Consider the following 17,492-nt stretch of genomic DNA (forward strand, 5'->3'; position numbering starts at 1 on the left):
TCTCAGACCCTACTCCATTATTGGTGGCCGCCGTAGCCAAATGGGTTGGTGGGTGACTACCATTCAGAGAGAACGTTCGAATCTCGGTGAAAGTCCAAAAACGAAGAAAGAATTTTTTCTAATAGCGGTCGCCCTTCGGCAGGCTATGTCTAACCTCCGAGTGTATTTCTGCCATAAAAAAGCTCCTCATAGAAAATATCTGCCGTTCAGAGTCAGCTTAAAACTGTAGGTTCTTTTATTAGTAGAACAATATCAAGGCGCACGCCACAAATAGGAGGAGGAGCTCGGCCAATCACCCAGAAAGGGTGTACGCGTCATTTATATATATATAACAAACCCAGAGGTTTGTGTTTCATGTCCACACTGGGTTTCAAAACCTGTGCACTTCTGAACGATAGTCACTCACCAACCCATTCGACACTGACCAACACAATACGAACAGCGGCTGCTCTTGTAGCAAGTATTTTAATCAATTAATATGGAATTCGCGGTACCGAACGACGAGTACCCAAACATACATATGTGTACATGCTTTCATTGCCAAACTCTCTCCCAATCTAAACTTTTGTTGTAAATTTTTTTACAAATCTTTTGCTTCAACGTTATTTAAATTACAATGCCACTCATATTTAAGAGAAAATATTAAAAAACGATTTTTTATAACAACTTACGTAATGAAAATAATGGAACGACCACTTTCGATTTTACATATTGGTGGAGTAGCATGCAAAAATTGGCAAACACGAGATCTGAATTAATTCTTCTTTTTATATAACCATATATTTGGGTAAGTACAATAGAACTGAGTTAATTCATTAATTTACTTACCCTTTCCGTTATTCCTTTGTACCCTTTTACATATGAACCCATTAATGTATTTTTTAAATTGTTATTTTCTTTGCTACTTTTCATTTGAATTTTTAAAGTATTTATGTATCTATTCTTTATCCACATATTAGTAAAATTCGTTAGTGCATAAATATTCGATTTCATACGTACATATATATGTTTGTAAAAGCCACATACGCGTGAGCATCAATTATCGCTTTATTCTATTCTTACAACTTATTATATTCTTAGAAAATGTGAGACTATATAGAATTGCTAAGCTCTTTCTTGGTCACACTTAAAACTCAGAAGAATACTTCATCTTTTTCATAGAAAACTCAACACATTCAAGACTTCAGAATACAAAGCGCTAAAGCAGAAGCTGAAAGCTAAAAGTGTGTAACCCAATTCGGGATTTACTTGGAGCTCGGGATTCCATCTGATGTTCGAGAGTCAATGCGGTACTTCACTTAAAGTTTTAAAACAGGAGGGTTGTATGTATATATGTACAAATATATACACCTAGCAACTGATATTCATAAAACTTAATCAATTTTATTTATCTACCAAATGGTGTTTACAAATTGTTGCCATCAGGCCTGGCTGGAAAGCTGTTGGCTACTATTTCGTAATCAAAAGGCATGCGATTAGTAAATTTGAATATTGAAAATTGCGTTAATATTACGGAAGAATACTACGAGTCAGAGTCTAGAGTAAGCCTTCTAAGATTAACATTTGATTCAACAACTGAAAAATAGCTTCGAAGAAAACAAATATACTTTTCCTTCACATAACAATAACTTGCCTATCTAACACATTCAACATAATTAGGCATTTTTTGATACTAATTTTTACTGATATCAGTTATTATTATTAAGAATATCTCATACAAATGTTTATATTTGCAACAATTAATTTTAGTTAAATAGTAAGTTTCAAAGCAAATGCATCGTATTATTCTCTACCACTAAAGCTTTTGCCAGGTTCTATCTTTTAAGTAAGTCTTAAATACTAAATTTCAGTCAAACCAGCATCAGTCTTTAAGAAATTGCTGAATAAACAAGTCAATCGAAAGACAAACTTAGTTGATGTAATTGATGAATCCACTGCGGCTCATTATGTAAGACTTGTAATCTGTTTATGGGGGCTATTTTCAAGAAAAAATTTGTGTAAATGACATATTTTATTCAAGCAATGTACTTGGCGGCCGTCGTAGCCGAATGGTTTGGTACGTGACTACCATTCGGAATTCAGAAAGAACGTAGGTTTGAATCTCGGTGAAACACCAAAATTATAAAAAAACTTTTCTAAAAGTGGTCACCGCTCGACAGGCAATGTTTGCATTTCTTCCGAGTACATTTCTGCAAAGAAAAAGCTTCTCATAAAAACAAAAAAAATATCTGCCGTTCGGAGTCGGCTTGAAACTCTAGATCCCTCCATTTATGGAACAACATCGAGACGCATGCTACACATAGGAGGAGAAGCTCGGCGAAACACCCAAAAAGGGTGTACGCGCCAAATATATGTATATAGGTATATGCACTTATAAGAATAGAGAGATAAAATCAGCGTTAAGCATCGAGAATGCTCACACCGCTGCAGAAGCAACACCACATCGACTGGTGATATACAAATCTTTGAATCTTTATAGCAGACTAAGTCGAATTTTTACTAGAGACGATATTATGGTAATTCACTATAATCATCCTATCGAAAGATTTCTAATTTTTGGAAATGGCGTTGAACGTCACTGACACTTGTGAACTAGACAGCTGCTGCATACAAACAGCCAAGCAAAGGAATGTGTAAAGGTCAAAATAAAGATTTCCGTCACACAAAATATTTTTTTTTTTTCATTTAGTAAAAAATGTATTAAAAACTGAAATAGGATGATTAATTTTGCGAATATGTGTATGTGTAAATTTGTTTCAAAGCAGGAGTTTACTTAGCGGCTCAAAATCGGTGCATTAGCACTTCAAAAGTTCAAGTTGCCGCAATCGGCTGGAAAGCTGTTGGCTATTATTTCGTAATCAATTGCAGGCATGTGATTAGTAGATTTAATATTACGGAAGAATACTACGAGTCAGTGTCTAGAATAAGCCTTCTAAGATTAATATTTGATTCAACAACAGCTTCGAAGAAAACAAATAATGATTTTGGCGAAGGTAAGCTGGCTGTTTGTGTGTTTTTTGAAAGCCGAATTAAATTTTGGTATAACTTTATTTACGATCAAAGAAATGTATTATACACAAACGAGAATATATCGAAAATTTAAAGAGGCTCCTTATTTATTTAAATTCACAAGCATTCCCAAAATTTCCTGCACCTCCCTCGTATATACCATATGTTTCTATTCAGTCATTCTGTTATGGCACCGTTATAACAGCAGAGCGCAAATGCTAACTTTTAATAAAAATGGCTTGTATATTGATCAATACTGCACAAATTTCGGGATTGAAAGCATCGGAGACTTTAACTCCACTTGTATGTATGAGTAAGTCAATATGTTTACGTTCGTACACACGTGTGAAAGCTACCAACCAACGACCGGCCATACGCACCAAAGATACTCGCACAATGCATATAGAAAATGTAAAATACCGTTAGATTGAGGTCGATGGCCCATATATGGTCAAGTGGAAGTAAAAATTGTATTGCCAATCAAAATTAAATGCTCACTGCTACTGTTCAGTTACAAATAAATACTAGAAACAACAATGATATAGATTTAGACGGTGTTAGCTACAGGCGATTGCAGATCTTTCTATTTCTTGGTCTACATATACAATACAGGTATATATGTGTGTGTTAACGCGTACCTGCTCATGCCAGTGTTTATTTTGCAATTAAATACATTAAGAGCTGTTGGTAATTTATTAAAGGTGAAAATTGACACGGAGCAAACCCATTATGGATCTACTTAAAATGGACATAAGGACAAAATATCATATTTAAAAATAAGCGAGTATAAACATACACTTCCGGGGTACACTCTTGTATCAATAATCAATAATGAATTCGCTTTGCAAGCAGGTAAGTGATAATAAAAACTTGTCTCTCCATTACAGTAAGCATATGAAGCAAAAATACTTGGTAGCGCTTCTCCAAGTATGGTTGTTGCAAGATATTTGTTTGCTTAAAATAGTGTAAAATATGTTATATGAACCACGATAACTAGATATCCACTGTATTTTTAATTTTTTTTTTTTAATTTTGCATTTATGATCATTTTAGCCTTCTCAATATTTCTATTCCACCTTCCTTCCATATAACAGTAATTTTCAAACAGGCAAAAAATACAATATTTCAGTAATTACTAAAGCAAAGTTGCTCAAATAGGCCCATTTAAAATTTTTCAAAAATAGCCATATTTGAAGTAATTCAGCATCGTCATCTCTTTTTTTTCTAAAAAAACATACACAGCGTCTTAAAGTATAAGTCTTCTTGTCTAGATTTCAGTCTTCTTGTCAGATTCAGCATATCAAAACCGTTGGAATAGTATAAAAGTACTCTAGTTTCTGGTAAAGTACTTTCGCTCAATTTTGTCAGCATATGCAATTATTGGTGATCCTTATTTGGCTATGATCTCCCACTTTTTTCACTTGTGCATAGATAGATTTTGCCTGAACGTAGACACTTCTTAACTTTTTTATCTAAAGTTTATTTCATTCATTAGGGATTTGTCTGCTATTCAGTTTGGGCTAATGATAACTCCCTATGTTTGAATGCGTCAAAGTCATATATCTTGCCTATATGTAAGTGGTGTATGCTGATAATAACCCTAAATTGTGGATAGATACCAGTTCCCTTTGCTTTACAGATAAGGTAAAGAATTTGGGGCTTATTCTTAACCAAAAACTTATCAGCATTGACAATATAAATATGGTTGTGGTCAGTGTATAAGCCATATTGCGGAAGCTGAGAGTCTCTGCAACATTCACGCCAGTAGAAACGAGGCGCAAATTAGTTCTCCAACTAATTAACTACTCTGAGGTGGTATACAATGAACTGGATTCATTATTTTGTCACAAATTTAATATGACATTTAATGTTGTTGTTGTTGTGTATATGGGATTGGTAAATATGTGCATATCTCCGCCTGGCAAACAAAGATACTGGGTTGCAGTCTTGAAAATTATCTGTCTGCTCGGAATTGCATATTCTATTTGTTAGAGAAGTTGGTACCAGCAACGTCTCGAAGACACAACAGTTTCATTGTTCTAAAATTGAATTACCTGGTATCATCTACATTATTTTTCATTAACGCTGTTATAGTGTGGAACCCATTACCCGACCGTGGGACGACTGGACAAAACAGTTTTAATTACAAGGCAATAATAACTACTTTTTTCTCAAACTACCTTTTTTTTCCTATTATCAAAGCCTTATCTTATTATTATTCTTAAGTTACATATATGGATTTATCTATTAATAGACAGTTGTAAAAATTTAGATTAAGAAATTTCCAGGTTAAATTACTATTATATTAAAAGACCTAAGTCTTACTCTGTACTACTGGTATAAATAAAGTGAAACGAAAATCAATTAAGGAATTTCGGAATAGTTGAAATTTCCAATTCAATTTCGACATGTAGCCTGCTGTATTTCCCTCATTTTACGAACGACGGACTTTCTTGAGTACATCAATATATACTATATAAATATACATATAATTGGCGCTTACACCCTTTTTGGGTTGGCGAGCTCCGCCTCCTATATGTGGTGTGCATCTTGATGTTGTTCCACAAATGGGGAGACCTACAGTTTTAAGCCAACTTCGAGCAGCAGATGGTTTTTTATGAGGGGGTTTGTCAGTTATCTCTTATCTGTTGTATCATGTATGCAGATTCGAGCTTACGCTCTTCCGAATGGTAGTCACACACCAACCGCCGTACATCGATACCCTCCTTTTCAGTGCTACCTTTCACAAGTAAAATGTTATATGCAAAAAATTCAAATGGCCATTAGTGTTTTGATATTGATTTGGTAAGGTCAAATGGCATTTGAGTAATTTATGATAATTGCAAGATACGTTACTTATTTTGTTATTGGAACGGCACTTCAGATGGCATGTTTTCGGTTTGCTAAAACAATTGTTACTTATAATGGATCTTGGTTGCCATCCATTAAAGCCAAGCAGCAGAGGTAGCGGCAAAAATAGTGAAGTCAATTTATTTCATCAGAGAATAAATTGTTACTGTATTTCATCGTTTGTGGAATAACATGAAGGCACGCTTTACAAATAGTTGAGCCAAATGCCCAAAAACGGGGGTAGTATAGGTATATATGTACTTCATCCAAAGTGTAGCAGATATAACTAAATGATATACTGTAGTCTGCTTGAGGCGAAATTTCGAAAACTTATTAAGAAACCAGAAAAAATATGAACCACGCCGTTACTTTTGGTTCACATTCTTATGAAATCCAACACGCTTTGTGATTTCTAATTTTTCCAAAAAATATATTTTGAAGGCAAGGCCATTTGCAATAATAAAAAGATAATTAATATAAAAGTTTCAAACCAAAAGTTGCCAATTTTGAGTGGTGTTTTTCAAGTGGGTCTACCGGCTTTAAAATGGAAATAATGCGAACTATTTAAAAACAGTGGCGACGCTACCATGAAATACAACTTTTTAGGCTGTTTTTCCTTCTAATAAACGAACCGAACTATTTTTAGCCTCCTCGCAGATAAAGCACAATAAGCATTATAATTTACTGTCATCAATCAAACTTTTCACACGATACATGCTTAAGTAAGTGAATTCAGCAGAATGTAGAATAACTTTATGTTTACAACGAGAAGAGCATAAATAACTGTTCAAATTACTTATTGAGCGATGTCTCCAGCTATTTCGTTGGCTTCGTTGCCTTACCTTCTGACATATATTCGGGCAATGTTTTGCCTGCCAACAATATAAACCTTTTTGCATTCAAGTATTGCTGTCAGTGATTTGTTTCTTAAAGTCTCCTCTCCTTTTAAACTTAATATTTATTACAATACCGGTTTGAGTTATTTAGACTTTCGAAATGATTGAACCGAAAATGACAACAAAAGCACTTTAGAATATCTTGAAAACCCAAGATATGAAATATTAAAATACCGCCACTAACACTTTGCATGTTTTATTGTACATATGTACGTGTGTATGCAGGCAGGCAAAGGCAAACCACTGAGTATATTTCTGCCCTCATAAAAACCATCTGCTGTTCGGAGGTGGTGTAAAACCAAACTTGAGGAAATACATCAAGACGAATGCCGAAAATTGGAAGATTTATAATTTTTGCAGATGGCGTTGTACGCCAACCAACACACTTGTGAACTGAACAGCAGCAGTATACAAGCAGATAAGCAATGGAGCGCATCAAGATCAAATTGAAGGTTTCTGTCACTTAAAATGAATTTTTTATTTAGTAAAAAAGTTATTCAAATTTGATGATTAATTTTGGGCCACCTTGTATATATACTAAGTTATTCAATAAGTGTTGCGGTTCGATAAGGAAGAGCGTTGCCACTAGCTTATGTCAAGTTGGTACACACTTCGTATGACCGTATGTGAAGTTTCATTTCAATCTGTCAATTCATTCTTTGTTTACAAGCGATTTAGTATCGACCTGTCACAGTATTTTCTACAATGGAAAAAAGCAAGTATCGTAAATTTCAAAGGAAATTTGTGAAGGAATGTTGAAAGTGTATAAGGACTTTTCGTCCTCGATTAGAACAGTAGAAAGATGGGTTGCTGAATTTAAACGTGGCCGTACAGACTTTGAAAACGATCCACGTCAAGGACGTCCAAAAACACTAACAACACCAGAAATCGTAGAAAAAAATACAGGATATCGTATTGCAAAATCGACAGGTAACTTAGAGATGAATGTTTTGACGGAAATATTGAACTCCAGAAAACTATGTACACTGGTGTACAACTGGGAGCCGCATTCTCTTACAATGGAACAAAAACACATTCGAATGCGACTTTCTCAGCAGCATTTAGAGCGTTTTCGAAAAGGTAAAGTGGATTTTGTGCGTCGATTCAACACTATGGATAAAGCTTGGGTATATTATCGTGATTCTTAATCAAAATAAGAAGCTAAAGAGTGATGTGAACCTGGTTGTTCGGCTCCGCTACGAGTTCGTATCCAAAAATCGACCAAGAAGGTGTTGGCATCAACAGGTAAAACAATAAACTCTAAATATTATGGGAACCTTTTAGACCAGCTGAAGGAAAAAATTCGCGAAAGAAGACCCGATTTGCAAAAGAAAAAAATATTTTCCACTAGGACAATGCACCGTGTAACACGAACATTTTGGCAATTCCTAAAACACATGAATTGAAATTCGAATTGCTGCGGCAACCCTTGTATTCACCAGATTTAGTTCCTAACGACTTCCATCTGTTACCAGACCTAAAAAAAATCATGCGTGGGAAAGCGTTTTTCATCAAATGATGAGGTCATAATAGTTGTGGAAACGTATTTTGCAGTTCTTACAGATTCTCACTTCAGGGATGGAATTCATAAATTGGAATCTCGTTGTCACAAGTGTATTGATGTTCATAAAGTGTATTTCAAACCATAAAATTGTGTTTTTGTTATTGAACTGCAAAGTTTATTGAACAACCTAGTATAAATATATATGCTAATACTTGTAACCTATAGTAAAACCTTGAATGGCATCATAAAAGGCCTAAAAGTTAACAAATTCTTTGTCCCTATTCCTGTTGCTTATAAAAATGCAGTGGAGTCGGGATAGATAGGGCATGAAAGAACAAATGATAGAAAGGGTATTTTCTATAGCAATCACGCCTCTCTGGGCAATGGCAAACCTTCGAGTTATTTCTGCCATTGAAAAGCTTTTATTGAAACGCCATCTGCTGTTCAGGGCGGAATTAAACTATAGGTACCTCCATTTGCAAAACACATCAATACGCACACTGCGTATCTAGGAAGAGATATACGCGCCAATCATATATACTTGTATGTATACGAGTATGTGTATATACAAATTTTCAGAATAACGGGAGGAATTTGTTCATCCATTCGTCCATGCACACGTATATATAAAAATTTAGGCGAAAACTTTTTCTATCGCTTGGTGTTTCAGTCCCACCCATTCGTCTAATTCGGCTTCAAACTTCTTTACTTGCCGATAAAATGCACATAATATTAAAATAATTTGCCACACAAAAATGTTACCATTAACATCGCCACATTAATCACACATGGGAAAGCACTTGCTAGAAATTAAGCGTGGACCAGTATTACCCCTAACCTAACATAGTATTACCTCGAATTGAGTTAATTCGGCAGTAATCGCTACTTAGTCCGGTTTACTGCAAGGTTTTGACAGCCCATATTACCGTTAGCAAACCGACCGATCAGATATTTCAATTTTTTCAGTTACGGTTGACACGACCGTGGGAATTCTCTTACTTTTACAAAAGTCTTAGCGGGAATTTCACTTCGCACATAATTTTCATAGAAAGCCGCATTCAAACATACTCTTATATATGTACATATACATGTCGTTACGTATGTACATTCGTGTATATTACATTCAACATCTAAGATTGATGGTGAAGTCTTATTATGATGTGATGACGAACAAAGCCAATCCTAATTTTCCGCCACTTTTTCCTAACAAATTCACTAACTGAGAGTGTTTGTAGCATCAAAACGAAAGTTCCCAAATGCAATCTGCCTGACATTGGCATTACGCCAGTAATTACTGCCATTTGACACCAACGTCACTGAAATCTCTTCAAACGTTTATGCGGCGAGAAGCGTTTGACCTAAAATTATGCTTTTTTCACAATGATAATGGGCTGGGCTTCACGTCTATATACTATATACGTACGATTAAACATTTGCATTTGCCTTTAAATTTATACTATATACGCAGAGTATGATTGTGTGTGTGTGTATGAATATACGCATGTAAAATTTTTATTCTGTATGCCGGTTCCCATTGTTCTTTCTCCATGAATATACTTAACCTACTTTTGCACTCTCGTCTCTGATAATATTCAATCGAAGCGAATGGTTCGAATAAATATCTGACGGATAAATGTTTACGTATATGTATATACATATGTGTATTTAAAACACAGACGATTAATATATGTATGTAAGTAGGTACAGGTTGCGATTGTATTACATATATATTCATCCGAAGATGTTGTCATGAAGACAAATATTTTCTGGTGTTTGCATATTTAATTGAAAATTGTAATGAAGAACTATATAATTGGATACTGAATTGCGAGGGCTAACTAAGAAGTTTGCGCAATCGGCTAGTATTGATGGGAGTTAAAACTTTATGATATTTCCCCTATTCTATATTAATAAACTGAACTTTTTATAAATAAAAACAACTTATGACGTCATTTTTTGGAAATTTTTTTTTCGATATACTAGTTCAGCGTTGCCATACCGTGAAATAGGTAAGATAAGTTATGATGTAAATAACTGCAACTTGACCAACATTTTACCGAAAGGGGTTAAATGCTTTAAACAGCATATGGTGCTGATTGTTAACACAACCCTCTTTACAAGTAAGACAGGCGATTTCAATCGGGTAAAAAAACCATAATAGTAGATCGTTCATAGAAAGAATTCTATTCAAAACACATTGAGAATGTGAAAGATTTCTCTATTAATAATATATTAAAAAATCGTACGAAGAAATCATTGACTTAAATGTGGGAATTCCTTAGACAACTGACTCAGTCTTTTGGCCAAACTGCATTTAGCAATGAAATGAAATTTGTGTATCGAAGCAGATATTATATATGGACTTTGCACTATTTGGAAATTTTGTTTTTTAATAGATCGTACAACTTTTGTAGGGCCCTACGTTGTGTTGTTGTATATCTAATGGCCGAGAAATTGGTGGAGCAGTTTTATTATTTCTTTTTGTAATTTCCAAAAGTTACTAGTTCATGAACTTTACCATTTGACATGCTAGATCATATAAAATTAAGGTTGCGTTTGTTTAAAAAAAGTACCTGCAGATATGCATTGAAGACCTTAAAGCATTTAAATTTGTCTGGGCCTATTTTTTTTCGACATGGTTTCATAGTGTAGGAAAAAAGTCCATTAATTCATAGCTCTAAGATTAATTTCGAACGACCCAAATTTTAAAGTTTAATTTCTTCTCACATAATTATAATACTTCATCTTTTTACAATATTCGCAATTCTCTGCTTTTTTTTTAATTTGTGGGGGGCTTGAAATCGACTTTAGTGCTATACTCCAGTTGACTTTTTTTTCTTATAACTTCATGTAGAATGCGAATCTGCTGGGAAGGCCGAAAAAAATTACCCGTCCTAATGTGCATTCATACATATGTATAACAAGGTTGAAATATTTATTTAAATAATAATTCTAATTTTTTGTTTTCGTATATCGAGGTTGAATTCATGTCGCGAACCGATTTCGCTCACATCTTAGGTGTATCTGGTAGGCTAATTTACCAACACTTTAAAAAAACAGAAACTACACCGACTTAGGTTACGTTTGGGTTACTGTCACTCTCCATGAGGCTGTAGGCCCTTTGTGGTACCACTAGCTTGGGCTCAAGTTCTCTGATAATTCCCTATGTGGTGAAACCACTTCTCCCTAATAAATTATGAGATATTGCGAATGGATGCGGATTCAAAGTCTAAGTCATCCAAAGAAGTATGAAGCTGTGTCCCGTTCAGGTGAGAGCGTGTCATTAGAGGAAAACACACATACGTTTCCTACGTGTTCACTTTATTAATGGAAGGCCGGTCTAGATTGATGAGAGGCCTGGTTCTGTGCTCATTCTTTCTTGGCCAGGCCTGTCTCGTTATCTTACAAGTGGGCTCCGTGTCCATCCACTTTTGCCCTGTGTGATGTAGACCAACCTGATCCAAGCACTAAAGAGATTTTATGACAGCTTAACTATCGGAGCAGATAGTGATCGGTTTCCCTGCATTGGAGTAGTACCTCACCCATAATGCATACTCTTTTATAGCTATTAACTCAGCCTGAAAAACGCTGCAGTTGGCGAATCCCCGTAGGCTTAGATTCAATTGAAGCACTTCCGAATGGATGCCACTTTTAACACTATAATTTTGTCTTGGGCTGTAAATGAAGATAGCCACTGCCTGGGTCAAGGTCTTAACGTTATACCACTAACATCTTTCTGTGATTCGTGAGGAACAAAACGGAATTATGGAGCATTGTAATCTAGCTCCCTATGTGTTCACGGAAGAGTTACGAGATTTTCGAGTGCCCAAATCTGAAAAAATATTCCAGAGTAGGCATGCATGCATTCAGTCTAATTGCGTTGCAATTATTACATAATTTGTCATAGATATCAATGAGACGGAAATGTAATAGAGAGAGTCTCAGGAACCTTGGTAGGGGTAGTAATTCCTGTGCCTTTTTCGAGTTTGTTACTTGGCATAGATATTTTTTGCAGTATGGCAACGCCATAATTATCATTCATCATAAATTTTTTCCATCATGTCAAAGTAAGTCATGCACATTTTTAGATTTTCAGTCATTTTTAGTATTTTCTTATTTTTTTTTTTGCAATGAATGTAAAATATTTAATAAAGAGGCGCCTGCCCCTTGCTAAAGGCTTTTCGCCGAACCAAGAAGTATAATTACACAGAAAAGAAAGCGCCTTTCAGCAAATATGGAGAGAAATGGATTTTTTATACCTCAGCTAAATATTAAAATTTTAATTTTTGTGCATTTCCCTTTGTAAAATGCAAACTAAACGTAAAAAAATCCGTTCAATAGCAAAATTAAAAAACAAATTTTCTGATTTGATATAGAAGGCCGTGCTGCCCTTTGTAACCTTTCATTTTGCTCTTGAATACCTTATTTTCCAATTTTGACCTCTAGACAGTGACGCCATAGTACAGGATAGCCAGTGTACTACGCGGTGTTTAAAGCCCCATCTTTTGCATATAGCCATTTTGAATGCACATAAGGAAGTGACCACTTTTCTAGGCCTGCCTGCGATGTTTCGGTAAGTCTCAGTCCATTTTGTGAGGGGCCTTGAAGGCACCATTTCTGTTTTTTTATCAGTCCACTCTCTCTGCTCTGCACGATGTAACGGTTCGTTCAGAACTTGGCGATGTTTTGCTGATGTTGTTAATGCAACCTCGTCCGCATAAGCTATGACATTACAGCCAATACTTTACAATTTTAAGAGTAGAGTATTTATAGTGAGATTTCAGAGTACATATCATTTTTGCTATAATTGTTAGCTCCTTTTGTAGTGTGACAAAGTGGAAAACCACTTATTTTCTATAGCTGTGTCTTGATTTATTTCTCTATGCGCAAACCGCGAATTGTTCAGAAACTTGATGGAAAAGTTAAATGTGCACGTTGTCGCAGTAATTAAAAAACCGCTATAATGAACTTTGTCTGCATTCAAGGAAAGTCTTAAAAGCATACACTCGCACATACATCGATGTATTCATGTATGTATGAGCACGTGTGTATAAAATATGACTTTTAAATTATGTATCTATACAAGTAAGTTTTCATATACACTTCTCCCATGCAACTCTATAAAAATTTCAAATATTCACGCACGTAAACCTGGATATTACCTATGGTAGACTCATATTTTTCACAGAATTTTGTTTTGTGTATTTTCAAGGCGAACACACCATATAGTTTCCTGAATATGTATGCAATAATACATACATACTAGAAATTGACATATCTATAAGTACAATACATAAATAAAACATTAAGCGAATAATATTTTCCACGCTGATACTGGTTTGACACTGGAAGAGACCAAGAACAGCAGAAGAACACAAGATGCTTATAGCCATAATATAATATGTAAGTAGCCATGCACCAATACAACACCAAGTTGCATCGAACAGAGAATCATCCATTTTCTCCCTGTTCGTTTTTGAATGAGGTCACTTACATTGGTAATACTTCTCCAAAAGCACCGGTAAGCCATTTTGGGTATGATATGTTTTCTTTTTTTGTTTTTGTACAGCAGATAGTTCCAAGAAAATGCACAATCAACTCCACGATTTAATCTCAAAATCGTTTAATATGAATTAATACAAAATGTGCACATTAGCATAAAAAAAATTTGAATTCACTTTCCACTATCGATCACAACATATACCATAGGTATATAGCTCTTTCTATATTTGTATGTTTAGCGTTTCTCTTTTGAGTCAAGGTGGGTTAATGGCTAATGGCTTAAATTTCAGTCATTTCGAATACGCGTAAGGAACGACGGAAACGATCAAAATGACCAGAAACGAAGCGTTTGTTTATTATACACGAACCGAACAAGTCGAGAGCTCACCTTAGACTGGCGGTTAAAATATCTTTTACGATTTCTTAAGCATTCAACTGTGATTTGGTGGAGACAGTTCTTATGTCCAACAGCTGCTTGCCGTTGGTAGCAGTACCAACTTAATGATTTGGCTGTTTGCCTTAGCAGGTTTTCGTGGTTTCTCTCTTTCTCTACCACAGGAACTATGTTTTCTTCTTTTACTACTGTATCTACATACTTAGATATCTATATATCATTCACACTCAATATAAATTTCTTCGTCGCGGACGTTTACATCTACATATGTACACATGCATGAATATATGTATGATATGTAGTTAAAAATTTCTCGCGCCTCATTTTCCTGTTCTGTTTGCGCTGATAGTAGCTTTGCCTCTAAATAAAAATTGTTTATTTCAAACAAGCCTTCACTAAACTTGCCAAAGAAAAAACTTGCATACGTAACCGTTACTAATAAAAAAATTACACATTTTTAAGTAATTGAATAATGCGACGACATATAGTATTTAAGTATCCAAGTAAAAGTGGACAAACAATTACTTTACGAAATGGCAATGCATTTTCATTGAAAATATGTACGTTTTGAAACCTTCTTTTTTACAGTCGCCCATTTACAGTCGCCGTTTTACGAACAAAAAAAAATAAGTACAATTGAAACCGTGTCCGAAGATGCACCGTAGTAATATCTGGCATGTGCCCACTAGACATACCAGCAATGGAAGCTGCCCAAATAGCGACAACACAGAGGCCTATAAGCTCGTATTCCCGTGCGGCGTTACGAGAAATCTGCCTCGATGAGTGGCAAACAAGGGAGGTAACTCTACAAAAACGCTTTGGTGCACAAATGCATTCCATGCACAATGAGGCCACTTGGCGAAGTGGAATTTACCTGACCCAGTTCTTGAGTGGACTAGGCATACTTACACAGGATCCGTAAATGAAAAACTCCATAGAGCCTTTGGAGAACCTGATTCGCCGGAATCATGCGTGCAACTAATGCTGCGCTCGAAATAAAAGTGGAATGCTGCCGGGACTATGAAAGAGATGAGGCGTTTGGAAAGACTGAGGCACAGCAGCGACGCCTAATCACCTTCCCTCTCCGCGATATAATAAATGACGGTAGTCCCACGGCGGGAGGTGATGGAAATAAACAGGCTTATCCTGGCTTCAGAAGGCCACTTGAGGGTAGCGCGATATCACAATGGCTATAAAATAAAAAAAACAAGAACTTCATTTTTTGGCTGATTTGTCATAAGTGTCACTCACATGCCTTAAACAGGGTAAAAACAATCGGCGTATAATATTCAGAGATGTTAGATAGATTCGACGCCTATTGAAACGAAAAGCGACATAATTTCGGCAAGAAAAAGTTTTCTTCCACGAGGACAGCGCATCGTACCAACGCACCTCTCAATAATTCTACCACATACTCAGAGCTAAGCAAAGGTCTCTAGGGGCCAAATCTGGTGAATGCTTTAACAATTCGAACTTTAAATCATTGATTTAAATGGACACAAAAAATTCCTTTCGCATTCCAAAAACACAGTTTACTGAAGCCCAATATTTCGGTCAAAATATTGCTTACACTAAATCTCTTTCAGTCACTCGACGATTTTCTCTAATCGAAAACTAACCTGTCCCTACATTCATTATCGAAGAAGAGATCTGATAACCAGATTATTTTCCAATAATTTTCTTCATTAAACTTAGTTTATCCATATTTTAACAATGTTTCAGTAGAATTATTTTTTATTTTAGGCGTTTTTATAAGTTTTAAAAAGTGAAAGGAAGTTTTAAAATAAAAGAGTAAAAAAAACAAAAACGTATGGCCGGCTTTAGTTGAAAAATGAAAAACGCGAAATACCCAAAACATTAAAGCACGACACTTTCTTTCTTGTAATATGGGTCTAATTTTTTCCATCGAATGTGTTTCCAATATACGATGAACACTAGAAAACTGAGGTTGTTGAGGATGTTGGCCATAGCGTTCGTGGAGTATTTGCTTATATATTTTAGTGTAAACGTGGTCGTGCTTTTTTAAGGCAGACTTTCTCAGTTTGGGTCTACGCAGCGAATGCAGACTTCATCACCACAGACGCTTCAGGGACGTTAGGGTCTTCACGCATTGAGAAATCGCATGGTAAAGGTACGACAGCTGGGAGCTAACGCGTTCTTTTAAAAATACTTGGCTGCGACGGACAACGAATAAAATTACTGCCACTAAAATGATTTTTGCGCACACGGAAAAAGTCTTCCACATTGTCGCTTGACTTGGCAATTAGGAGGCTTAAAATTACGTACAAGTTTATGTTTCTTGATCTTGCCGCACACAATACAACTCCGGTGAAATTTGTGCCGTTAAAGTCAATGCTTTTGCTTCTAGTTTCAAAATGAATTCTGGCAAAAATTCTAGTTACTGTAAATAAATAAAAAACTGAGACTTTATTTGTGTTGGGCCCCTAAGTAATAATGTTTTTGCAGGAAACGAACCCACTAAATTTAATTAAGAAATGAGTCTTTTAAGAAATGAGTCTTTTAAGCCTTTTATAATAAATCGGTGTTGAAAGATAGAAAATTTTAAATCCATTATTTTTATACGATGCAAACTCAAAACTAGCAATTTAGAAAATGATAATATTTCATTTTAATCGTAAATGAAATATAACTGAAATTAAAATAAACTTAGGGAAAAATATGAAAATAGTCAGGAATATACAAAATGAGGTATAGTAGAAATTAGATAGGCTGAGAGATGGTAATAGTTTAATCACAACCACATTCAATATACAGAATTAAAATAGTAGTGTATTTATCCTTTGTAGTTGCTCCTACAGACCATAGAATCAGAAATTGAGTTCCAGCGCCTTTCAAGTAAGAATATTTGGGGATAATAAGACTATGATGCCAACTTGCAAGAGAAGGTACCTTTGCGCCAAACATAATTAATTTTATGGGGGTACCTCTCGCAACTTGTAAGCTTCTTATTAAGGACGTACTAATCAGTTCTGTAAATCAATTGAGTAGACTTCAAATTAAGACCTTAGTAAGGGCTCTCATAGGACATTGTCTCATAGGAAATCATGCAAGGAAATTAGGCGTTTACATGCATGATTTCTGTCATAGCTGCTGGTATGAGGAGGAGTTGGAAAAAATGCAACATCTTTTTTGCACATGCCCGGCTCTAGCCAGAAGCAGGCAAAATTTAAGATCGTACTTCTTAATGAATATAGATAATCTATACATTTTAGGTATCAACAACCTTTTACGCTTTGTGAAAAGCTCAATATGGAAAGGTAAATGTAGGCCAGCCCCTGCGGCTCTCAACGGATCCATTTCGTGGTCTAAGTGGCAT

General features: G+C 35.4%; 1 protein-coding gene across 2 annotated transcripts in view; it reads right to left on the reverse strand.

The window, feature by feature from the left end:
* The window catches only part of LOC129241545 (uncharacterized), a 32,839-nt gene that overhangs the window by 9,260 nt on the left and 6,087 nt on the right, over positions 1 to 17,492 (reverse strand). Inside the window, exon 1 of one of the 2 annotated variants that reach the window (XM_054877938.1) lies at positions 13,754 to 14,119. The exons of the other annotated variant lie outside the window; for it this stretch is intronic. Within the exon in view, the coding sequence (XP_054733913.1) occupies positions 13,754 to 13,789 (36 nt within the window). The 5' untranslated portion in view covers positions 13,790 to 14,119. Of the gene's footprint in view, positions 1 to 13,753; positions 14,120 to 17,492 lie in introns of those variants that run through there. 2 annotated transcript variants of the gene reach the window in all.

This window comes from Anastrepha obliqua, chromosome 3, assembly GCF_027943255.1.
Source record: "Anastrepha obliqua isolate idAnaObli1 chromosome 3, idAnaObli1_1.0, whole genome shotgun sequence".
In the NCBI taxonomy this organism is placed as follows: Eukaryota; Metazoa; Arthropoda; class Insecta; order Diptera; family Tephritidae; genus Anastrepha; species Anastrepha obliqua.